The following is a 25721-nucleotide window of genomic DNA, read 5'->3' as shown; positions in this document are numbered from 1 at the left end:
GTGAGTCCTTTCTTCATAACAAAGTGTACGTAAAGGACTGAATAGAGCCATCCACTCGAAGAGCAAATGTTTTCAAGCCTCTTTCACATCCCAGACAATTTCCACCCTCGAAGTATTAAAACGAATGAATCATTCTAAAACAGTAATTATTAAGCAATTAAATTCCAGGCACCCTGCTAAGTTTTTAAAATGAAACACGACGTAAATTCCACCCTCTTGATTCTCACAACTCAAAAGGTAACATACGAATTTTATTAATGGAGTGGGAACTGGATTCCACATGGGATATTATCTGTGTGAAATACAATGCAGTGAATCTACTGGCAAGAGCTAAACAGACAAGTTTGTCGCAGCCGTTGTCTTTTCTTGGGTAAAATTTAGCCTACAAACTAAAAGAGCAAAGCGGAGGGCTTTCTGACTGCTATAATTTAAAAGATTTCCATGATAGCGGGTACGCTTGCTGCTACGAAGCAAGTCGCGATTTTTAAGCGGAAGAAGTAGGACCCAGTCCCCGTCTCTCAACTCAATTCTCAGCGACCAACGACTCCTGGACTGAGGCAGGGTCTCGATGGGGCCGGGGGTCTTGGGGAGCTTCGGAACCGATGCAGCAGAGGGAAAGCAGCGGGCGCCTGATTCAGCAAAGACTGTAGGCGCAGGCCCACCTCAGCTTCCGGGTTGGCTGGGGAGGTGGGGGGAGGGGGCGGTCAGCCGTCCTGGTCACGTGAACGCGCCGTCACGTGACTGGCGTTCGTGGGCTACGCCTAGGGGGAAGCAAGATGGCGGCGCACCTGTCCTACGGACGAGGTGAACCTGAACGTGCTGCGCGAGGCGGTGCGTCGCGAGCTGCGAGAGTTCCTGGACAAGTGCGCGGGAGAAGCAAGGTGAGCGATGGGAGGCGGCGACACTGCTTTCCAAGCCCCCCGTCCCTCCTGGCCCAATCCGGTGCCCGAAGACCTGAGCTCCTGGTGCACGAGGTCCCTGGGGCTTCCGAGAGGGGAGCGGGCAGGGACCAATGCGCGGGGGAGAGGGCGTCTGCCGGTGGGGCTGGGGGCACACGGCAGGAAGTCGGGCGTGGCATCGCGATTGCTTTGTTGCAGCAGAGTAAGCCACTGTGGTATCCCAGGCCATCGTGAACCTATTTATGTCAGGTGGCCCTCAGATCCAGAGGGGCAGTTCTGGTGCACCCTGGGAACAGGACGAATGGGGCGGGCCCGGCCCAAGGATGTCGTGGGCCAGTGAAATGCCTTACAGCGATCATGATGTCATACCTTTAAAGCCTGTGTAGCACTAGCATCTTAGAACCTGCTGCTCACAGTATTATGAAAGAGGTTGTAGTTATTGGCGGTTTTAACGTGACTTTTCTAGGGTTGTTTCTCCTGTTAGACGTTTACTACACCCAGCTCACGACTGGGAAATTGTAGATCAAGGACTTAATAGGATTTCGTCTAAGTTGTTGTCATCTTTCTCCTCTCTCCTTAGGGTTTATTTGTCCCCCTAAGTAATGGCAGTACAACTCCGGAAGGAAAGGAAAACTGGGAATCTCAGGAATCGGTTTTAGGAAGAACAACTTCAAGAGATGGAGTGGGTGCTAGCAGCCATTGAGAGAAAAAGGCAGGCTAAGCCCTAGGTGCCAGTTCAGGCTCAAGAAATGATACTGAAATCTGAATAACATCACGGATTGGATCAATGGCAATATTGTGTGTTTTGTGTAATATTGTGCTGTGGTTTTGCAAAACTGTTACCCATGGGGGACACGGGGCAGAGCATGCAAGGGCTCTCTCTGTAATATTTCTTACAAATAAAAGTTAATCTACACTATCTCAGTTAAAAATTTCAGTTAAAAAGGTGAAGAAGAGGGTGTGCCTGGGTGGCTCAGTCGGTTAAGCCTCCCACTTCAGCTCAGGTCATGATCTCACGGTTTGTGGGTTCGAGCCCTGCTAACAGGGGTCTGTGCTGACAGCTTGGAGCCTGCTTTGGATTCTGTGTCTCCCTCTCTGTCTGCCCCTCCCCCACTTATGCTCTGTCTCTGTCCCTCAAAATAAATAAATAAGGGAAGAAGAAGAAATGACACTGGAGATTAGCAGTAATAATGTTCATGGGAGCCCAGAACAATGACCCGTGAGTTGTCAGCTGAGTTCTAGACTGGGGTTCTAGTCCCCTTATACTATATGTAAGGTCCAAAGTCCCTATGTGGCCCTGGACATGTTACTTAAACTTCCCAAACCCTTTAAAACTTTCCTCTTCTGTCAAAATAAGATTCGTCATACCTACATCCAAGGTTTTAATTTTATATAATTGGATTATGTGACATTTCCATGTAAAATGCTAGACTGAACTATTGCCATTGGCAGTTTCCATTTGGTTCAATCTACTCGTTAATACCATGACACAAATACACAACACACTACAGTTCCTTCTTCCTGTTTGAGGATGGTGGTTATGTCTTAACTTTCCCGTGACAACAGTAACATCCTTGTCCAGATCCTGTTTTTCTTTAGATCTGTAAGATACGAATATGATTAGAGCCAGTTAAAATTTTTGCTAATTCAGTTGGAAGCAAATATTCCTACTACGTCTTCTGACTGCTGTCTTCTGTTGATATTGTTGAAATTCCTGATATTAACCCTAACAAGAGAAAGTTTCTCCCCTCCTACAGGCAATAGTTTGGGATGAGTACCTCACAGGACCATTTGGCCTGATTGCACAGTATTCACTACTGAAGGTAAATGAGCTATTTGGGTTTTGTTTGGGGATTAATAATTCTGTACTTTAGTAGTAATAGGATTTTACATTTTTCCTGAGTAATTGACTTGCAGAGTTCTTTGGTCTTTATAGACACTGATGCTGATGCATGTCTAACATTTTTTATACAGTGGCCATTGGCCAGTGATTTTATACTGATCCTAATTCTAGAGAAATTACTAGCATTGTGCTATGTGACCATCACCTGGTGTCATTGACAGGTCATCATGTGAGTCATTTGAATTCAGATGCAATAGCAGTGACTTAATCCTGAAACTTTGTCCTTTATACATCTGGCTTTGGGGAATCTAAATTTTGCTGATGAAGCATTATGCACTTTTGGCTGGGAGTGTTTATGATGACTGAATCTGGATATGATAGGTTAAGTACAGGGTTTTTGTTAACCTTTTGTGTATGTGTTTTCTTAGGAACATGAAGTGGAGAAAATGTTCACACTTAAAGGAAGTCGTTTGCCAGCAGCTGATGTCAAGAATATTATTTTTTTTGTCAGACCCAGGCTAGAGTTGATGGATATAATTGCTGAAAATGTGCTCAGGTATCTCCCAGAGCTTCTGTTTGGACCAAAAGAGGTTGATCCTTCTCAGGGTTTTAACATACCGAATTCTTCCTTGCAACCTCCTTGTCTTGGCAGTGAATCGGAAGGTGGTCTTTTAGAAAACTGGGCAGGCGTGAAAGAACGTAAGAGGGGAATGGGAAGCTCCCATGAACTTGTTCAGACAGTTGGAGAAGGGGGTCATCATATAACCCCGTTTTCAGGACAACTAAAAATTTGGACCTATTATCGGTGGGAAGGACCCTGATTAAAACTACAAAATCTCTAATGGTCATCTTTCAATACACTGTATATAGTGTGCTCGAATTTCATAAGCAAAATAAGTATGAGCCGATTAAAATTCAACGTAGCATCCAATCTATAGAGGAAGTTCTTAGCCCAGTGTGCACTCTGTGGTACAGTTGATTGAAAAGGCCCTTAAAATCTTAAAAGCATATGGGCTATTTTGGGAGGCCCACTGTCAAGGAGACTAGAGGTGGAAGTCAAGAGTGATCTTTCTTTTTCCGTAAGACTGTGTCACTGCATTGGTTTGGTTAAAGAACCATCTGTTTTCAGTAAGGCACGGACATCCTGTTTCAATTAACCTGAGAGCTTAATGCCCCATAAATGGTTTAAGAGAAAGCTAGAAAATGCTTCACAAAACACTGGCTGTGAATCAACGCCTCTTTCCTCTCAGGGAAAAAAAAGAGAGAGGGAGAGAGAGCCAACTATGCAGCAGTTTGAGTGCGTTTATCCGATGCCCATTTATTTAGCGCCTGCTGTGTGCCAAGCAACAGGCCAGGCTCCAGGAATAAAATAGATGAAATAGCCTACGACTCGAAGGCACATGCAAGCTAACAAGTGTTACTTCTCTTGCAGTGAAGACAAACGTGGCCCAGCAAGGGATTTCCACATCTTGTTTGTTCCACGACGAAGTTTACTGTGTGAACAGAGGTTGAAAGACCTGGGTGTTTTGGGATCCTTTATTCATAGGGAGGAGTACAGCCTAGACCTCATTCCATTTGATGGGGATCTCTTATCCATGGAATCAGAGGGTGCATTCAAAGTAAGTTTGACATTTAATTTCAGACTTTATTATTTTATTTATTTATTTATTTATTTTAAGTTTACTTTGAAAGAGAGACACGCACATGCCTGCATGTACAGGGGAGGGGCGGCAGAGAGAGAGGGAGAGGGAGAATCCCAAGCAGACTCTGAGCTGTCAGTGCAGAGCCCGATGTGGGGCTCGATCCCATGAACCGTGAGATCGTGACCTGAGCCGATGTCAAGAGTCAGACGCTTAACCAGTTGAGACACTCAGGTGCCCCTGTGCTTAATTTTTTTATAACAGCTTTATTGAGACAAAATTCACGTACCATAAAATTTACCCTTTTAAAGGTGCAGTTCAGGGGCGTCGGGGTGGCTCAGTCGGTTGAGTGTCCGACTCTTGGTTTCAGCTCAGGTCATGATCTCATGGTTGGTGAGACTGAGCCACAAGTCGGGCTCTGTGCTGACAGTGAGGAGCCTGCTTGGGATTCTCTCTCTCTCTCTCTCTCTCTCTCTCTCTCTCTCACTCTCTCTCTCTCGACCCCTCTTTCCTGCTCATGCACTCTCTTTCTCTCTCTCTCAAAAATAAAGTGTGCAGTTCATCAGTTTTCGGTATATTCACAGAGTTGTGCAACCATCACCACTGTCTAATTTTGGAACATTTTTATCATCCCGTAAAGAAACCCTCTGCCCATTAGCAGTCACTCTCTCTCCCCCAAGCTACTGGCAGTCCCTAGTCTTGTGCCGTTTGTATGGATTTGCCTGTTCTGGAGATTTCTTATTTTTTTTTTTTTCAACGTTTTTTATTATTTTTGGGACAGAGAGAGACAGAGCATGAACGGGGGAGGGGCAGAGAGAGAGGGAGACACAGAATCGGAAACAGGCTCCAGGCTCCGAGCCATCAGCCCAGAGCCCGACGCGGGGCTCGAACTCACGGACCGCGAGATCGTGACCTGGCTGAAGTCGGACGCTCAACCGACTGCGCCACCCAGGCACCCCTGGAGATTTCTTATTAATGAAGTCATATACATGTGGTCCTTTGTGTCTGGCCTCTTTCTTAGCCTCATGTTCTCCAGGCTCATCCACGTTGTAACAGGTGTCAGCTCCCTTCCTTTTGATTGCCAAATAGTGTTCCTTTGTAATGATCTCCCACACTGTGTTTACCATTCATCTAGAGTGGACGGATCATGATTTTTCACTTGTCGGCCATCACGATGCTGCAAACGTTAATACAAGGTTTTGTATGTGCATGTGTTTTCATTTCTGTTAGACATACCTAGAAGTAGAATTGCCGGGCCATATGATAAAACTCTGTGTTTAACGTTTGGGGGATCCACAGTGACTGCACCATTTTCTGCTCCAGCCAGAGGTAGATGAGGGTTCCAGTTTTATATCCTCACCAACCTACCATCGTCTGTCTTTTTGGCTTGCCATCCTGGTGAGTGTGAAACATTATCTCATTGTGGTTTTGATGTACATTTCCATAGCAACCAGTGATGCTGATCACCTTTTCACGTGCTGATTGGCCATCGGTATGTCTTCCTTTAAAGAAATGTCTATTCGCTCCCTGACACATTTTAAAAATTGGGATATTGTATCTTTTCATGAGAAGAGTTGTAAGAATTCTTAGTATGTTCTGGATGCAAGTCCTTTTTTATCAGATACCAGATTTGCAAACATTGTCTCCCATTCTGTGGGGTTTTTTTTCACTTGGTAAAAGTGGGGTCCTTCAAAACACACACACAATTTTTTTTTCCCACCACAAAAAATGTTTCTAAGTAAGCTTCACGCCCAGCATGGAGCCCATTATGGGGCTTGAACTCACAACCCTGAGATCAAGACCTGAGCCGCGATCAAGAGTCGAGTGAGCCACCCAGGCGCCCTTCCTGACAATTTTTAATTTTGAAGTTCAGTTTATCTGTTTTTTTCCTTCTTGTCACTTATGCCTTTGATGTCCCATCTAAGAAGTCATTGCCTAACCCAGGGTAACGGGTTTTCTTCAAAGAATTTTATGGTTTTAGTCTTACATTTAGGGCTTTGACCTATTTTGAGTTCATTTTCATTTTTTTTCTGATGTGAAGTAGGGATCCAACGTCATTCATTTGCGTGTGGCTGTGCATGTGTTCCCGCACCGTTTGCTGGAAGGTGATGGTATTTTCCTCATTGAATTGTCTTGGTACCCTTGTTGAAAATCGGTTGTCCGTAAGTGTAAGTGTTTATTTCTGGTGTCTCAGTTCTTTGCCTTAATCAATATGTCTGTCCTTATGTCAGTACCATACTGTCTTGATTATTGTGGCTTTGTTGTAAGCTTTGAAAGTGAGAGATGTGAGTCTTCCAAGTTAAAGTAGTTAAATATATCACTTTTATTCTTTTAGCTTGTGCTTTTTTTTTTTAATGTTTGTTTATTATTTTTGAGAGAGAAGGAGAGATAGAATGTGAGTGGGGGAGGGGTCGAAAGAGAGGGAGACACAGAATCCAAAGCTGGCTCCAGGCTCTGAGCTGTCAGCACAGAGCCCGACACGGGGCTCCAACTCACAGAGTGGTGAGATCGTGACCTGAGCTGAAATCGGACGTTCAACTGACTGAGCCACCCAGGCGCCCCATTAGCTTGCTCTTGAGTGTTAATAAATCCTTTTCCACCCTGAAGATATAGAAAATCGTATATTTTCCTTGGAAAGTCTTGAAGTTTTGCTTTTTATATTCAGGTTTTTAAGCTAGTTTGAATTGTGTGTTTTATGGAGTGTGTGGTGTGAGGTAGGGGCTTGTTTAACTTTTTCCGAGTGGGCAGCCCGTTGTTCCAGCAATGGTTTTCTCCACGGAGTATTTTCAGCATGTGTTTAGAGTGAATGTGCACGCCTTTTCCAGTTCTGAGAGTTTTCTTGCAAATGTAATTTTATGTATTTGTTTTATTTACCATCTTTATTTCAAAGAACATTTTCTCTCATAAGAATGTTACCTTATCTGGGGCGCCTGGGTGGCTCAGTGGGTAAGGCCCGACTCTTGGTTTCGCCTCAGGTCATGATCTCACAGTTTGTGGGTTCAAACCCTGCATCGAGCTCCATGCTGATGGTGTGGGCGCTGCTTGGGATTCTCTCTCTTCTCCTCCCGTGTGCGTTCTGTCTCTCTTTCTCTCTCTCTCTCAAAACAAATAAACTTTAAAAAAAGGAGTATTACTTTACATTTAATAAAATGATTTGAAAGTGTTTGAAAACATTATCCTTGCACAGTGATACATTTCTTTGAGTAAGAAACAGTACAGAGTGAAAAATAAGCCTCCCTGTTCTCAAGCTGCCAAATCCCTCCCAGAAGCAATCACTATTACTAATTCTTTTCTTTTTTCAGAGATGTTTTACATAACTGCAGCTTATAGTATATGTAAAATACCCTCCTCACTTTTATACAAATGGTGTCATATGCTATGTAAGTTTGGTATCTTGCTTTATTCTCTTAGTAATATATCTCAAGGTTAATTTATACCATACATGAAAATGCTTCTGTATTTTTAATTTTTTTTTAATGTTTATTTATTTTTTTGAGAGAGAGAGACAAAGTGTGAGCAGGGGAGGGGCAGAGAGAAAGGGAGACACAAAATCCAAAGCAGGATCCAGGTTCTGAGCTGTCAGCACAGAGCCTGATGCAGGGCTCGAACTCAAACCGCGAGATCATGACCTGAGCCAAAGTCGGCCACTTAACTGACTGAGCCACCCAGACGCCCCGTTTGCTTCTGTATTTTTATTTGAAGTTGCATAGTGTTCCATTGTTTGGAGGTATCATGATTTATCAAACCAGTCTCCTTCTGAAGGACATTTCGGTGTTTCTGACCTTGTGCTGTTGGAGGTGGTGCTATAGTGAATAGTCCTGTACACGTCTGCCCCGAAGCTGTAGGCTTTAACTGTGCTTTACTCTCCTTTGACATTTGTCTTTTAATTTTGCTTGTGGTAGTTTTTGCCATGTGTGTTTTTCAGCAGAGTCACATTTGCCCATATTTCCTTCCTAGATTCATGGGCTTGTGATGCTGCTGGTCTGGACACTAGAACTTTTTAGAACCTCTGATGTTGTACAAAAAATTATTTGGAACTTTTTCTCCCCCAGTGCGTTGTTACAGTGATCATCGCCTAAAAAGAGTTTACTTGGGGCAGTAGATTTCATTTGGCCGCACTGATTAATTTGAATAACGAAGAGACCTTCTTGGCTCCTTTTTTGCCACATTCCCTGATGTTTTGCTTATATACTGAATCTCATCCAAGGACCGTACAGATTCCCCCTCCCCCCAACATTTTGTGTGAAGAACCTCAGACATACAGAAAAGTTGAAAGCGTTCTACAGGAAACACCCACATACCCATCACTTGGATTCCAGCACTGCCATTTTGCTGTATCTGCACCCTCATGTATCTGTAATGCTGTGTCCACATGTAATTAATTCACATCCGTGTAATTAATGGGAGTTGGTAGCAGCTGAGGAAGACTCGTCCTGGCATGAGGAAACTTGCCCAGAGGAGAGATTTCCTCTTTGTGTTTCGTGATTTGCAAAAAAAAGGACAATTATTTTCTGCTGCAAATTTCAAGCTCTTGGTTTTGTACGTTCACCTCAGATTCTGTTTAGAAATCAACGATTTTGCCTGGATGGTAAAGCCCCAAGTTCCACCTGATGCTAAATGCAACCCCGATTTCTTTTTTTTTTTTTTTTTTTAATGTTTATTTATTTTTGAGAGAAAGAGAGACAGAGCATGAGCGGGGGAGGATCAGAGAGAGAGGGAGACACAGAATCTGAAGCAGGCTCCAGGCTCTGAACCGTCAGTACAGAGACTGATGCAGGGCTCGAACTCACAAACTGTGAGATCATGACCTGAGCTGAAGTCTGATACTTAACTGAGCCACTCAGGTGCCCCTCAACCCTGATTTCGGATGGAGTTGATGTAATTTTTACGTATTTATGTGATTTTAAGTAGTGAGCATAATTTAGTGGTTTTTGGCATCAAAAGGCACATGGAGATCTTTCTGTGCTTTGGGGATGTGATTGTAACCTTCTCCATCATTGTACTGTGTGAAATGTGGGAATCAGAGGTCAGCCCGTTGACTGGGCCTGGCCCGTTCACAGCACTCAAGAACAGTGCTTAACGTATTGTGGCCTTTGTATATACACATACAAATCAGTGTCTATAAATCTGTCTCCTTTGTAAACACTGTAGGTATGTGGGATTTGGAGGTCAAAGAATATGTGTATTGAAATGTTAATGATACTAACATTTGTCCCTCTCCAGATGTCCTCCTGGCTTGAAATTCCACAAACTCACAGTAGAGTTAGGACATTTAACACACATAATCACCCCATCACCAATGATTTTAGAGCAAAAAATTCAAGATTAATATCTGTTAACTTTTCATTTATTTATTTACTTATTTTTTTTAATTTTTTTTTCAATGTTTATTTATTTTTGGGACAGAGAGAGGCAGAGCGTGAATGGGGGGGGGGCAGAGAGAGAGGGAGACACAGAATCGGAAACAGGCTCCAGGCTCTGAGCCATCAGCCCAGAGCCTGACGCGGGGCTCGAACTCACGGACCGCGAGATCGTGACCTGGCTGAAGTCGGACGCTTAACCGACTGCGCCACCCAGGCGCCCCTTTATTTACTTATTTTTGAGAGAGAGCGAGTGTGCGCATGCACGCCCCAGGAGACAGAGAGAGGTGGAGAGAGAGAATCTTAAGCAGGCTCTGTGCCCAGCTCAGAGCCCGATGTGGAGCTTGGTCTCACGACCCTGAGATCGTGACGTGACCTGAAATCAAGAGTCAGACGCTTAACCGGCTGAGCCACTCAGGCACCCCGTTGTTAACGTTTAAATCTTTTTTTAAAGATACACTTGTGGGGGCACCTGGGCGACTCAGCCGGTTAAGCATCCAACTCTTGATTTCAGCTCAGGTCTTGATCTTGTGGTTTGTGGGTTTGAGCCCTGCATCAGTCTCCATGCTAGCAGTGTGGAGCCTATTTAGGATTCTTCTCCCTCCCTCTTCGCCTCCCTCTGCTGATGCACTCGTGTGCACGTGCACGCATGCGCGCGCTCTCTCTCTCTCTCTCTCAAAATAAATGAATATTAAAAAGAAAAGAGACTCATAAAAGAAATACCTGTAGTGGTAAAACTTTTTAAATTAAAAATACGAATGCTATTTGGGAGGTGTTCCCTAATTTTTTCTTCCTTGAATTTTGATCTCACTTCCGCTCCAATCAGGAGTTCTAAGCAATTTTGCCAGAAAGTGTCTCCAGACCTTCTTGATCTTGGCCTGGCCCGTTCACTGCAGTGTTAAAATACCCCAGACCTGGAAGAGCCATCATCCTTCACTGCTTCCAGTAGTGACCACACACTCATCAGTGTCTTTGGGGGACAGCCCTCCTCCCTCCCCGGGGGGGAGTGCACTAGTGCTCTACTCTGTCTTCCCTGATTCCTCTGGTGTCCTTTCCCTCCTGGCTTTGGAGGCTAGAGACACGTTGGGTGGGTGGGTGGAGGGCAGGTGTCTGGTGCTGTGTACCATTTTGACTTATGAATGGGTGATATTTGTGGGGGGGAAGTCCAAACAATTCCAAATGATAAAAACTAACATTTATTAAGCACTTACTGTATACTTTAAGTGCTGGGGTTAAATGGTTTACATGCATTTTCTTCTCACTCCTTATGCTTTGTGGACGATATTCCCTTCTACTGATAGGTAAGCTGAGGCACGCAGAGGTTTTCTCACCGGCCCAGGGAGCAGCTGGGAAGTGGCCCGGCTGGGGCCCAGATCAAGGCTGCCTGAGTCTAGAACCGTGCCCCACCCCCCCGACGAGGATCAGATCTGAGTGTTTCCCCTCTTACTTCCCAGCTGGTCTTGTGTGCATTTTATTGGCCTTTACAAAATAGACCTTGTATATTTTATGTCAAAATATATTTTCTAAAATGAGATCATAATCTAAAGATTCTTCAGCCACTCCTTTTCACTTCTCAAGACGTTAGGACCTTTGTTTGTTGGCAGCATATGTGAAAACCTCGTGTTTGTCAAAATGGCTAAGTACCCTGTCGTGTGGTCCTCTGGGGCTCCAGGGGTCAAAGAGTGTGTGCCTTTATGGGTATTAGCATAGGGCCTTCCCAGAATGTCCTGCCAGGGTCTACACTCCCCATGGTGAGTGGGAGAACCCATTCCCCTTGTAAGTCTTTGTTAATCAGTTTAGTGACAAGCTCGTAAAGTACACCTGGTGTGCTCGACGAACACTTTTCTTCCAGAAGGCTCTGCCAGTTGCTTCCACAGCTGCGTCTCCATAGCACCGCTGTTGGCCTTGTGCTCTAGACTCCCAAAGAGCAGCTTGACAAAACGGTCTTGCATCCCCCGCTTTCCAGGCAAAGCGGGAAATGAGTGGAAAACCCCAGTACCAGACAGAGGCGGGTGCCAGCCGGCAAGCACCCTATGACTGTGGCCTGGCAGTAACCACCCTTCTCCCCCCCCACAGGAATGCTACCTGGAGAGTGACCAGACCAGCCTCTACCATGCAGCCAAGGGGCTGATGACCCTGCAGGCTCTGTACGGGACAATCCCCCAGATCTTTGGGAAAGGAGAGTGTGCCAGGGTAAGAAGCGACATGTGTTTCTGGGGTGAAGGAAGGGGTGCCCTGCTACCCAAAAGGGGAGTGATAGCAAGCTGTTTCCAAATAAGTACAGCCAGTCCTGTTTGTGAATTCACCTAGTTGCTGAACTGTACTCGTAACCCCCCAGACCGATAGTCACGGTGTTTTGTGGACAGGTCCAGGGCAGCAAAAAATTTGAGTTGTCCAATGTGCCTGTTCCCAGCTGACATCTCTGCCTTCTTGTTTCATCTCTTGGACTATAAACGGGCACTATATAGTGCCGTGTGCTACTTAACGCCATATTTCTTGCACTTTTGTGCTTTTTATCGGTGATCTCACTGTTTCACATGGCCCCACAGGTAGTCCTAAAGCACTGTCCGGTGTTCCCAAGCTCAGAAAAGTTCTGGTGTGCCGTACGTAGAAAATACCTATGTTGGCTAAGCTTCCTTCGGGCATGAGTTACAGTGCTGTTGGCTATGAGTTCATTGTTGGTGAATCAACAGTTATATTAAATAAGGTGTCTTTAAATAGAAACGCACATTGATTAGTTGATAAAAATGTTGTCACCAGAGGCTCACGGGAACTTAACCCCGTATTTCCCCTCAGAGCAGTGGCTCCGTATTCGCTAAGTCAGTGGTCATGGTGACTCTCCAAAAGTACCATGAATAACGAGAACAGACTGTGTCTGAGCTCATGCCTCGTTGAGTAGTGGCCGGTGTTGGGGTGCATGTACGTGTTCGAGTGGGTGGCCAACAGCAGACGCTCTTCTCTGTCTTGAGCTAAATTTGAAAATCAGCTGATTCCCAGGAAAGTCCCATCTGATCCAATGTTTGATTTCCAGCAAGTGGCCAATATGATGATCAGGATGAAGAGAGAGTTTACAGGAAGCCAAAATTCAATATTCCCTGTTTTTGATAATCTTGCTGCTTGATCGAAACGTGGATTTATTAACGCCTCTTGCCACGCAGCTTACGTATGAGGGACTCATTGATGAAATTTATGGCATTCAGAACAGTAAGTAAAGCGACATCTGTGTTTACTAACAGGTCACTGGATACAGACATCCAGAAGGTTTCTCCTTTTTTTTGAGATGCTGTCTTTGCATGTAAATCAGAGGACATTTGAGAAAATAAAAATACTGACTTTCGGCTTTCAGACAAAGTCCAAGCAAAAACTGCTGTCGTCGGTGCCACAAGGGCTGGCCAGGTGCTTTGTGTGCAGGACTGTGCTTATCCCCGTGAGCTGTGGCCATGGGTTAGATTCAGGTGGCGTTGCAGTTCGGAGATTGTAGACCCTCCCGGCTGGCAGTTGTTCAGGAAAGCTTGTCGGAGAGGCGGCATTTGCCCTGGGTTTGCGGAGAGGGCACAGCGTGGGGCACACCATGTCATAAATGCAGGGACGCTACAGGGGAGATTGCTGTGGGGTATATCCAGGGAAGGGCAGGTAGGTAGTCGAGGTTGGGGACACCAGATGGAAGACTGGGGAGGCCAGCTAGCAGTTGGGTGCGACAGATTATTAGGTCAGAGGTCACTTTGGCCCACATGATGCTTGTTTCTGTCAGCATTTAAAATTTTAGAAACGTTTAGTAATAATCCTGATTGATTTATTTGTGACCAAAGTGTACCTTGATATGGGAAAAACTGAAACCTCTGTGCCATACGCCATTTTCCCTAAAGCCAAGGGCTTCCTTCTCTCCTGAGCTGGAGACTTCTGTTTTGAGCCTGGGCACTTGATCGGTTCTGCCGGTAAATTCACCCAGGCGCTTGTCTCCTTCCATTGTGGCTCAGGTTATGTGAAGTTACCTCCGGAGAAATTTGTACCTAAGAAACAGGGCGATGGCGGGAAGGACCTTCCCACGGAAGCCAAGAAGCTTCAGCTGAATTCTGCAGAGGAGCTATACGCTGAGATCCGAGACAAAAACTTCAACGCGGTGGGCTCAGTACTTAGCAAGAAAGCAAAGGTGATCTCCGCAGCGTTTGAGGTGAGGCGGTCTGGCTGTCTTGCTGCGCCCAAGGTCATGGGCTAGACTGCCTCTCCCAGGAAGAGGGGCAGAGCCCCAGAGAGACACCCCCCTCCCCGCCCCCGCCGTGAAGCAGGGCGACAGCGTCATTGCACATTTCTCTCCTAAGGAGCTGTGCGTTTGGTCCTGGGGGCCCCACAGGCCTTCTTTTAGAACTCGTTCCCAGACCCACAACAGAAGGTTTTGAGCCCGCTCCTTTTTTGCAGGGTGGCAGGAGCTGGGTGTGCAGTTCACAGACTTGTGTCGTAAATATTTGCTTTACCCTCTTCTTTTTCGTGATTCCTACCTCACACAAGATGGAGCCAGCTGGGCCATAAATAAAAGATCCCCTATAATAGAACTTGCAGCTTGGGTGGAAGCTCGAAGTTTAAGCCAGCGGGTAGGTGACGGGGGAGCCCCGCAGATGTGGGAGGTGATAATGAGAGAGGCAGTTTCATTATCACCTTCCTGCCTCCTCTTGCCCGGCCACTGAGTTATTCTTGGGGGAGCTCGTTTTGGAAACATGGAAATTCAGGAAGATGTTAAACCCTGAATATTTAGACTTTGGAAACATAAACTGGGAGAATTTTTGAAAACGAATTTCCCACCGGGTATATATCAGATTTCATCTTTCTTAGGGATTATATTTATTAATTGATTGTCATATATATATATATTTTTATGTTTTAATTTTGAGAGGGAGAGTGCGAGCAGGGGAGGGGCAGGAAGAGAGGGAGACAGAATCTGAAGGAGGCTGAGCTGCCAGCACAGAGCTCGAACTCACAAACCGCGAGATCATGACCTCAGCCACCCAAGCGCCCCTGATATTCATATTTCTGAAGTTCTTTTTGGTTTAAATGATTACATTTTGAAAAAAAAAAAAAAATCACTAAACGAGATTGACTTTTCCATGGACGATATTCAAGGTTGAGATCCAGCAGTAAGAATGAGTTTTTTTATTATTATCATAGAGGACACTTCTTGCTGCTTACGTTCCCCTCTTGACAGCATTTCTGTGTTTTACTCAAAGCGCTTGTGGGTAACCTAATAGCGTCCCCCACGAATACTCCAGTGTTACTCCAATGTCTGCAGATACCACTCACAATCTGAGCCTGGGCAGAGGAGGAGAAACCCTCACATGTTTGCTCTCTGAACTACCGACACGGTCATCAGGCACCACGAACTCCTCTTTTTTGTTTCATTCCTAACGTGGGAGCTGGGTGTGGCCTGCTTTATTTGTATCCCGTTCTTTCTTTCACATCGATAAATGAAACATCCTCTGAGCAACGCACAGAACGGAGCGCTTTAAAAATACCTTCCCCATGGGGCGCCTGGGTGGCGCAGTCGGTTAAGCGTCCGACTTCAGCCAGGTCACGATCTCGCGGTCCGGGAGTTCGAGCCCCGCGTCGGGCTCTGGGCTGATGGCCCGGAGCCTGGAGCCTGCTTCCGATTCTGTGCCTCCCTCTCTCTCTGCCCCTCCCCCGTTCATGCTCTGTCTCTCTCTGTCTCAAAAATAAATAAACGTTAAAAAAAAATAATAATAAAAAAAAAAATACCTTCCCTGCCCGATGGGTCTGCTGTTCCATCCATTTCAGGAAAGGCACAACGCCAAGACGGTCGGGGAGATCAAGCAGTTCGTGTCCCAGCTGCCCCACATGCAGGCAGCAAGAGGCTCGCTCGCAAACCACACGTCGATCGCAGAGTTAATCAAAGACGTTACCAGTGAGTATCCCGTGGAGGGAAGGTTTTCATCTGGGGCCGACCTGCGCACACCAGGGTCATTGGCACTGTGACGCCTCCTTGGGAAAGGCAGCTCCGTTTTAACATGTTACTTGCAGCGTTAATTAAGTGTGTGCACGTTCATAGTTAAAAGTGTTCCGTTTGTAGTTAACCCATTTTTTCCTGTTACTAAAACTGTAATCCTAAAGCAAAATACTTGGAAGAGTGATAAGAGAAAAAAACTCTACTGCAAGTTTGCCGCCATAATGAGGCTCTGTTTTTTCAGTCTAGTGTTTTCCCTCTTGCTGAGGGTTATTTAATCAGAGCAATATGACGTTTCCACATTTGTTTTTGTTTTTCCCTTGAAAACCTCCTGCAGAATGGGTAGAGAGCTCACACGCTGAGTATTTTGAAAGAACTCAGAAGAGATATATTAAACCAAAGACGAGTTTATTCCTAAAACATGGGTGCCCCGTATTATGAACTGTGCTTTGAACCTGAAGTAGAACATGGTATTAGAAAATCAGTCTTTTGTTTTCATGTCCGTTGAAATCAGTTAAAACTGGTGGAATTTGCTGATGGTAGTGAAATGCTGGGGAGATTAGCTTTCCCTGTTAGGGCACAGTTCTTGAGATCTGTGTTGAGTCCTGAGGATCGCCAAGGGGTACAGCGGTCAACTACGTCTTGATGGAATTTAGGAGGATAGTGGTGTAGGATTTTCCATGTTTTTAGAAGATTGTTTACAGATGACAATTTATTCGATTAAAAAAAATTTTTTTTTGATGTTTATTCATTTTTGAGAGAGAGAGAGAGACACAAAGGGGCAGAGAGAGAGGGAGACACAGAATCCCAAGCAGGCTCCAGGCTCCAAGCTGTCAGCACAGAGCCCGCCACGGGGCTCGAACTCCCGAGCCATGAGATCATGACCTGAGCTGAAGTCGGACGCTTAAGCAGTTGTGCCCCTCAGGCGCCCCTCCGATGACAATTTGAACCTTTTGCTTGCTTGCTTTTTTTGCACGTCTCGTTTCTTCATCATCTTCTGTGTAGAAAAACACAGTGTTCCAGTAAATTAACATTTACTTAATATCTAAGTTGCAAATTTGCTAATTACATTTTAGCCTCCGAAGACTTCTTTGATAAACTAACAGTGGAGCAGGAGTTTATGTCTGGAATAGACACTGATAAGGTATGTGAACAGTCAACTAGCAAATAATTGATGATTTGTCGGACGTAAGATTATAGCTAGAAGAGCAGCTGCTTTGATTCCCATGCCTAGCCTAGGTATTTTTGAGAGCGAGTGCAGAATGTGAAAATCTGGGCTTCACCAAGTAGCAGTTCCTTAACTTTGCTCTGTGCAAGGTGTTTTCTGCAGTGCATGGAGTGATGGAGACCCAGCCCCTGAAATCAGCAGTCTTTAAGGCCTGTAGTAGATAAATTAAGAGATTTGCTTTCTGAGGGAATTGGGTCATTTAATTCCTTTAAATATCCACTTCTGTTCATGTATTTAAAATTATTTCATTCATAGAAATTCCTCTTTTCTCTAGAAAAGTTCCAGACCATATGGTCCATAAATCGCCGTTATAATTGAAATAGATGCAGTCACACATGCCCCAGCCTCCCCGCAGCCTCTCAGGAAGTGGTCTGCAGTGTGTGGACGGGCGTTTGCATCGCTAAGTGCATCCTCCACTTTGAAAAATAATAGTAAATATTAAGTTCTTTAGGTCCCCAAAGCGGACGGTGGTATGCATATGTGTATATATTTGTTTCCAGGTCAACAGTTACATCGAAGATTGTATTGCCCAAAAGCACCCACTGATCAAGGTGTTAAGACTGGTTTGCCTCCAGTCTGTGTGCAACAGTGGACTCAAACAAAAAGTTTTGGATTATTACAAAAGAGAAATTCTCCAGGTCAGTATGCTTTAAGTTACTCATTTACCAAGGGAGGAAACATCTTTTTAAAAAATACTTCTTGGTATTTTGAATACCAAAAATACTTCCGAGCGCCTGGGTGGCTCAGTCGGTTAAGCGTCCCAACTCTCGATCTCAGTTCGGGTCTTGATCCTCAGGGTGGTGAGTTTGGGCCCTGTGTGGGGCTCTGTGCTGGGTGTGAGGCCCACTAAAACAAAAACAAAAGCCTTTTTAATTAAAGCTCCTATTTGATACATTGTTTCCACAGCCTTTATATTTTCTAACAAGTAGAGGGGTTGTCCTTGGTATTGATCACTGTTTACTGTGTTCGCATAATGACCTGATGTTTATCGAGCATTTACTGTGTGCCAGGCTCTACTGAAAGAGCTTTACTGGGGCTCCTGGGTGGCTCAGTCGAGCTGGTTAAGCGTCCGATTTCGGCTCAGGTCATGATCTCGCAGTTCGTGGGTTTGAGCCCCGAGTCAGGCTCTGCGCTGACAGCTCGGAAGGTGGAGCCTCCTTCAGATTCTGTGTCTCTCTCTCTCTCTCTCTGCCCCTCCCCTGCTTGTACTCTGTCTCTCTCTGTCTCAAAAATAAATAAACATTAAAAATTTTTTAAATGAAAAAAACAAAGAGCTTTATTGTATTCATTCGTTTGACCTTCACTGCAGCCCTGTGTGTTAGATGCTGTTATCATCCCCCTTTTATGGATGAAAACACTCAGGCACAGAGTAGTTACATAGCTTGCCCAATGTCACCCAGTCAGTAAGTGGCAGAGCCAGTGCCAAAACCCAGGGAACTGGGGTCAGGTGCCCATGCTCTTAACTAGATTGCATTTGATTCAGGAAGGGACCTTTTTGTAAGTATTCTGATAATAATTCCTTCGCAGACTTATTTAGAGTAAGCCTGTTTTACTTCATAATTAGGAAGAAGCCACCTTTATTTTAAAAAATTCTGCCCTCTGTTTGAAAACGTCTCAGAGAATGTTTATTTGCTATTACCATCCACGGTTAAATACATTGTTGTTAAAACTTTAAATACATGTTGTTAAAACTAAACGCTCATTCAGTTTTTTTTGTTATCTCTCGTTTTGTCTTTTATTGTTCATTTTTATTTTTTATATATTTATTTTTGAGACAAAGGGAGACAGAGCGTGAGCAGGGGAGGGGCAGAGAGAGGAGACACGGAATCCGAAACAGGCTCCAGGCTCTGAGCGGTCAGCGCAGAGCCCGACGCGGGGCTCGAACTCACGGACCGTGAGATCATGACCTGAGCCGAAGTCGGACGCCTAACCAGTGGAGCCACCCAGGCGCCCCTCTTGTTTTGTTTTTAAAAAATTACACAGATAATACACACGTTCTTATCACATAAGAGTCTGGTAAGGTGTACCTGGAGCCAAATGGGATCCTTTTGCCCCTCGCTCACACCACCTGCCTCCCCAGATAGGACCAACAGTTTGTTTGCGTGCTTCCAGACTCTTCTTTGCACTTTTGTACAAAGAATATTTACGTACACAGACTTGGGGGTGAGACTGGCTGGATCCGTGTCTCAGCTCTGCTGCTCATTAGCTGTGTAACCTTGGGCCGGTTCTTTAAACTCCTCCATCAAATGGAGACGATACTACCACCTACCTCACTGGCTTATTAGAAAGATGACTGAGTTAATGTATGGAAAGCTCTTAGAACAGATTACTGCCGCCCCTGCTCACAGGAAGTATGTAAGTACTGACCATTGTTACTATTACCTCCTATATCTTTTTTAAAACAGAAGTAAGATCCTACGGTACATAGTGTTCTATTGTGATAGTTTTTGTCCTTAATATACCAGATCTTTCTTGTCGGGATGTGTAGATGTCCCTCGTTCTTGTTTTTTAATATCTAATTATATCTCATATAAATACATAATTTATTTGTAAATTGGAAGATGTGTATTGCAAAGTACATAACACATTTATTTATTTTTTATTTATTTATTTATTTGATGCTCACTTAAGTTGTGTCTATAAATTCTGACTTTAAAGTAAAATCTTTAAGGGCTCCCGGTGGCTCAGTCACTTAAGCGTCTGACTTCAGCTCAGGTCATGATCTCACAGTTTGTGGGTTCAAGCCCTGCGTTGGGCTCTGTGCTGACAGCTCAGAACCTGGAGCCTGCTTCGGATTCTGTGTCTCCCTCTCTCTGTCCCACTCCTCTCCCGCTCGTGCTTTCTCCCCCCCCCAAAATAAACATTGAAAAAAAATAAAAATAAAGGAAAAACTTTAAATTCCTCTTCGAAACAGTGAGCTGGGTTCATTTTAATGGGTAGGCAGGTCTCATCCCCTGCGGACTTTGGTAACGTGACCTCGAGTACAAACCGAATTGATTTGTGGGAAGTGCTCTTTTAGAAAGTGGCAGAAACCCTCTTCCTGATCTGACATCAATGCCAAACGACTTCTCTTGCAGACGTACGGCTATGAGCACATACTGACCTTATACAACCTAGAGAAGGCTGGCCTGCTGAAACCACAGACGGGGGGCAGAAACAATTACCCAACGATCCGGAAAACGTTACGCCTCTGGATGGATGATGTAAACGAACAGGTAAGACACACCCCTCCACTTCAACTCAGTTTACCTATTGTTAACAGTTTATTGTGACCACATGTGGTACTTGATTTACACATCCACCATGCATTTTCTAGAAACGGTTTTCTAGTGTGTTTGAGAAAGTAATGCATTCGCGTGTTCCATCTCCCAGAATCCCAGCGGGGAGCGGAGAGGGTGCTCTCACACTGGGTGGTTTGAGGAGAGTTTCGGGAGATGTGGGCAGGGTGGGAACCGGTGAAAGGAGTCGGTGGCGATTCCTTGCCAGCCTGGGCCCGAGGGCAAGGAGAAGGAGCTGTCGCAGAAACCCGTTCCACAACCTGGAGAAAAGAGCTGTGTGGAGAGGCCGCCTGACAAGATGAGGGATGAGAGAGGCCTGTGGTCGAGGGACACAGCCAGCCTCCAGCAGTGTCGCCAGAGGAAGCCAGGGCAATAACCCTGACGCCATGCTGCTGCCCACTCCCCAGGTTTCCATCCGGTGCCTCCCATTGGCCGAACCCGAATCGGGCACGGGAGCACGTTGGTATAGAGCCTGCGGGTTCGCCTCCTGGACACAGAGCACCGAGGAGGGCGGAGGGATCGAAAATATTCAGCACGTGTGGTAAAATGTTGGCCAATACAAAAGTAAGACGAACAGTGAGGAGCCAGGTTCCCTCCACACCTAACCCAGGTTTTCCCTCAGAAGGAACCACTGTAACCGTTTTTTTTAATCCATCCTTCCAGGAAGAGTCTTCTGTATCTACTGACATTTTAACATAAATGATGAGTATTTTCAGGGCGCCTGGGTGACTCCGTCGGTTAAGCGTCCGACTCGGCTCACGTCATGATCTCGCAGTTTGTGAGTTCAAGCCCCGCATTGGGCTCTGTGCTGGCAGCTTAGAGCCTGGAGCCCGCTTCAGATTCTGTGTCTTTCTCTCTGCCCTTCCCTGCTTGTTCTCTGTCTCAAAGATAAGATAAGATGAGATAAGATCGTATTTTCTACCACTGACTCTCAAAGCAGAGTGCACTTTGCTTTACATTTACTATTGATGCCAGTCTTTCTAAATTTCTTTTTCTTATTTTCTGTTTTTGGACTTTCATAGGCACTTTATCAGGCTGCCTCCTGCAACAAAAGCTAATAATTAAAAAGCCTCCTCTTCCAGTGGCAAAATTGGATTATCTTTCCCCAGCGGGAGTATAGATACTCTTGATTTCTACATTGTACAGCGTAAACACTATGCTAGTTCCACTCTCTCACTGTTCTTTTTTTTTTTTTTTTTTTATGTTTGTTTTTGAGAGAGAGAGAGAGAGAGAGAGAGAGAGAGAGAGCGCACATGAGTGAGGGAGGAGCAGAGAGACAGGGAGACAGAGGATCTGAAGCAGGCTCCGCGGGACTCGAAGTCACGAACTGTAAGATCACGACCTGAGCTGAGGTCGATTGCTCAACCGACTGAGCTACCCGGCGCCCCTCCCTCACTGTTCTGATCTGCCCCTCCCCACCCCAACCACCACTTACCACTGTGTCTTGAAGATCTTGTGATCTACTTCATTCTTTTTTGTAAGTTTTTTTTTTTTAATGGTTGCAGAGCGGTCTTGCAGATAAACCTTAATTTACGACTTGCCAGATTTCTCCTGCTAGAAATTCAGGGTGTTTCCAGTCTGTTGCTAGCACCCACGGTGTTAGTTTACCGGTTTGCGCTTTGGTCTGTGCTGGTACAAGCCCCCTCTGTAGGGTAAATACCTAAAAGTGGGACAGCCGAGTTCAAGGGGTGGGCTCGTTGTTACTCAGCTAGAGAGCGCCGGCTTACCCTCCAAGAAGTTTCTTGCCAGACCAGGTAACCTCGTTTCGTGGCCAGTACCTAGAGATGCTTTGAGTGGCGTTTTCAAGATTTGAGTGGGAAGCGAACCTCTGGCAGCTAAGAATCAGGCCCAGCCGGGGTGGACTGGAGCAGGGCGTGGCCGGCCTTGATTTGTGTTTCTGCCCTCACAGGCAAATCGCGTATTTTGGGGTTCCCCGTAAAGCCACTGTTCAGTGACTCTGTGTCTCTATGTCTATAGGCTTTTTTCCTTTAATTATTTAACAGAATCCCACGGACATATCCTACGTGTACAGCGGCTATGCCCCTCTCAGCGTGCGGCTGGCCCAGCTGCTGTCCCGGCCGGGCTGGCGAAGTATCGAGGAAGTTCTGCGCATACTCCCAGGGCCCCACTTCGAAGAGCGGCAGCCGTTGCCCACGGGACTGCAAAAGAAACGTAAGTCGGTGGCCAGCATCTGCGACCGCGCACCGCCGGTGTGGTTTTCGTGGATTATGCGGTTGCCCCGTAAAGTACCCGGGAGTCAGAGTCCGGCGCACCTCTCGGTTGCTGGTGGAGGGTGTGGGCACCGGAACCCGCCCTCCCCGCAGGAGTGACAGCTCTTAACCTCTGAGTTGAGGATCTCCGTAGTTAGAGAAAACGGTGAGATCCAGATCGAGTTCCTGAGTGTCCGAGGAATTGTCTGCACCAAGACCCAGTTACAGTTACCATTTTTTTGCTCCTTACACACGATGCCGTTTTTTTCAAGAGGCGGGATGAGAAACACCCATAATAAATAATTCTTCATTTTGAAATGTTTCCATTTTAGGTCAACCGGGAGAAAACCGAGTGACTCTGATATTCTTCCTCGGGGGCGTAACCTTTGCTGAAATTGCTGCCCTGCGATTTCTCTCCCAGTTGGAAGATGGAGGCACAGAATATGTCATCGCCACCACCAAACTAATGAATGGGGCCAGCTGGATCGAGTCCCTAATGGAAAAACCTTTCTAGGGTGCCCAGAGTCGAGTGAACTGCAGAGGAAGCTCGTTTGGCCGCCACAAGGAAGGGAGACCTCACTGGAGAAAAACGGAAGAACACAGAATTTACTTCGGGGTCAGCTTCTTAAATTACACAGTTTCCTCCTCTCTGCTTCTCTTTTGTGTTTCTAATTTCCGGAAGAAAGAAGACCAGAAGAGAATCAACCTGGGTAAAAGAAACACCAGTTGTTAACGTCCTAAGCTCAGGATCCTCCTTAGAGACTTCTGGAAGCGTGCGAAGGACAGTGGGGATGGATCGTCTTCTGCAGCTGCACACGGGGGGCCAGTGCTTCAAATAAGAAGGCAGGGACTGAGGAAGTAAAAACGAGAACTAGAAAGGCTCACCCTGACTGAATAGTACCGTCTTTCCCGTCATGCCCAGGGCAGTGGCTGAGTGTGGAGGCAAGAGCTCGTCTCGTCTCAGAGTTGAGATTTCTTTCTCCTGCAGAGCCTGGCACGTTGTATTTGGTGTCACCCCCTCCGTCATATCTGATCGTGAAGGCAAGTGTTGATTCCTTGTGCTTTCTGCTTTCACTTCCTCCGCTTCGATAAAGCCAGAGGCCTGGAGGGACTTCTTTCTCCAGATCAAAGCTTACGTGTCATCTGTCTGACCAGCTAAACTCCTGTGGCTCCCGTACTTCTCAAGGGCTTGTTACGTTGAGGGGCATGAGGATTGGGGAGCAGCTTCCTGGGAATTTTCTTAGACACTTTTCCAAGACACTTGCTTAGCACACGTCTTATAAACTCCAAGACGTTTCCGTGGCAGATGCCTCCACCCGGGGCTTCAGTTTTCTTCCCCGGCCATCACGGGCCCCAGCCTCCAGCTGGTCCCACCCGGAGCAGTCGTGACATCAGCATTTGCCGACGCCATCTCCACGGTAACTGCCCCCGCGTACTTCTGTGCGGCCGCTCCACACTCGGCCTGTGGCAAAACACGGCTCCGCTTCAGTCCCTGGTCCGGTACCTCAGCCTCTTCTGGTGCAGCTCGTCGATGGTCTTGGAGACCAGCTGCTCCTGCAGGGGGCGGTTAGTTAGCCGTGGGGCGGAGGAGTGGGGTGTTGGTGGAGAGGCTGGAAATCGGCGTGCGTCCCCTGCCTCCCTCCTGCTCCGTCCCAATGCCTGGAAGAGTTAAATCCAAGAAGGGGACCAAATGGATGGCTTCGTGGCCCTTGCACAAGTCTCCCTCTGCCGGGGGACCACGGTCAGCATCCCTTCTGAGGCAGGGTGTGGTTTCTGTTGTTCGTTAGTAACCATACATTTTTTTCCTCACTTTGTTTCATTAATGAAATTCTGTCAGCACGTTGCATGTTATGAGTGAAAGAGAAATTCTATAATAAATCTCTTTCAGAGTGAGGTGTAGAAGAGGTCATATTTAAGAGATTTCCTTCTCACGCATTCAACTTGGCCTTGACCTTCAGTGTTTGGAAAATGGTCTTAAAAAAAAACTATCCCTGGTTTAGAAGGTCCTTTTTCAAATACTTGTTATCCCAGGGAGACTACTTTATACCTTCCAGCCCCAGCTGTTGTCAGCTTCAGCTGCCTTAGAGAATGAAATCCACCTTGCCTCTCAATGTTTTTGGCTCATGGGATTCAATTCAAGTCTGGTCAGGTCTCCTTGGCTGGGGTTTTTGTCCTATGAACAGATACTCAGCTGTGTCTCCTGTGTCTGCATTCACTCGTGACTCTGTACTTGGCTTGCTCAGAGCATAGTTAGGTCAGCTCCCAAAATGCATCTAGCAGAAGACTTAAAAACATCAATTGCTTCATTTGTATGCAAATAGAAAGTGGGGGATAATTGTATATTATCCGCCTTTGTGTAAGTTCACTTAATACTTGAAGCAGCCTTTGTCTCCAAGGAGTATGCCCTTACTGAGAAAGGGTAGGTGAATGGTACATTTATTCCTGGAGAGGGCGGATTGTTTACATCATGTCTGGACTTTTGTCTAGTTAGGCAGACAGTTCTGCTACACCAGCAACTCCATAAAAAAGAAGTCTGCATAGATAAGTATACATAAGCACTGTTCTGTGTCTTACTGTACACTTTTGAATTTTAGCCAACAGGGAAGCATTTGTAGTTGAACTGTAGAGCAGGAGAATCCAGGCATGCTGAGAGAGACTGGGGACGGATCTTTTGGTTTCTTGGTGCATATAAAAGTTATGTTTACACTGTACTGTAGTCTCTCCAGTGCGCCGTAGCGTTGTGTCTAAAAAGATACATAATTCTCAATTTAAAAATATTACTAAAAATGCTAGCCATCATCTGTGCTTTCAGTGGGTTATGACCACAGATCACCATAACAAATAATAATGGTGGAAAAGTTTGCGATATCACGAGAATTACCAAAACGTGACACGGAGACACATTTGATCTTAGCCAAAAGGCCGAGAAGCGATGACACGGAGACGTAAAGGAAGCAAATGCTATTGGAAAAATGGCGCTGGCAGACCTGCGCAATGCAAGGCCGCCACAAACCTTCAGCTGTTTAAAAAAAAAGAAAAAAGCCCACCATGTCTCCAAAGCACATCGAAATGAGGTGTGTCTGGGCACCTGGGCGGCTCAGTCGGTTAAGCATCTGACTCTTGATCTCGGCTCGGGTCGTGATCTTACAGTCTGTGAGTCTGAGCCGCGCCTGAGGCTCTGCGCTAGCACTGCAGAGACCGCTTGGGGTTCTCGCTCTGTCTCTCTCTCCGACCCTCCCTGCTCGCTCTTGCGCTCTCAAAAAATAAAATTGAAGATTGGCATATCGCCACGAGGAAGTATTTGTATTCAGCA

At 45.9% G+C, this 25721-nt stretch overlaps 1 protein-coding gene across 1 annotated transcript; it reads left to right on the top strand.

The window, feature by feature from the left end:
- The first annotated feature begins 756 nt into the window (after positions 1 to 756).
- Positions 757 to 25119, top strand: VPS33A (VPS33A core subunit of CORVET and HOPS complexes). The gene is given in 14 exon segments (XM_030336180.1): positions 757 to 881; positions 2657 to 2722; positions 3171 to 3298; positions 4175 to 4361; positions 11819 to 11935; positions 12774 to 12850; positions 12852 to 12946; positions 13720 to 13913; positions 15527 to 15653; positions 16769 to 16836; positions 17421 to 17558; positions 19998 to 20135; positions 22202 to 22370; positions 22741 to 25119. Coding segments are annotated over 14 exon segments (1791 nt in total). The 5' UTR covers positions 757 to 776; the 3' UTR covers positions 22923 to 25119.
- Positions 25120 to 25721: the final 602 nt, after the last annotated feature.

This window comes from Lynx canadensis, chromosome D3, assembly GCF_007474595.2.
Source record: "Lynx canadensis isolate LIC74 chromosome D3, mLynCan4.pri.v2, whole genome shotgun sequence".
Taxonomy (NCBI): domain Eukaryota; kingdom Metazoa; phylum Chordata; class Mammalia; order Carnivora; family Felidae; genus Lynx; species Lynx canadensis.
The sequence above is the reverse complement of the archived record's forward strand: the minus strand, read 5'-3'. Positions and strand labels throughout refer to the sequence as shown.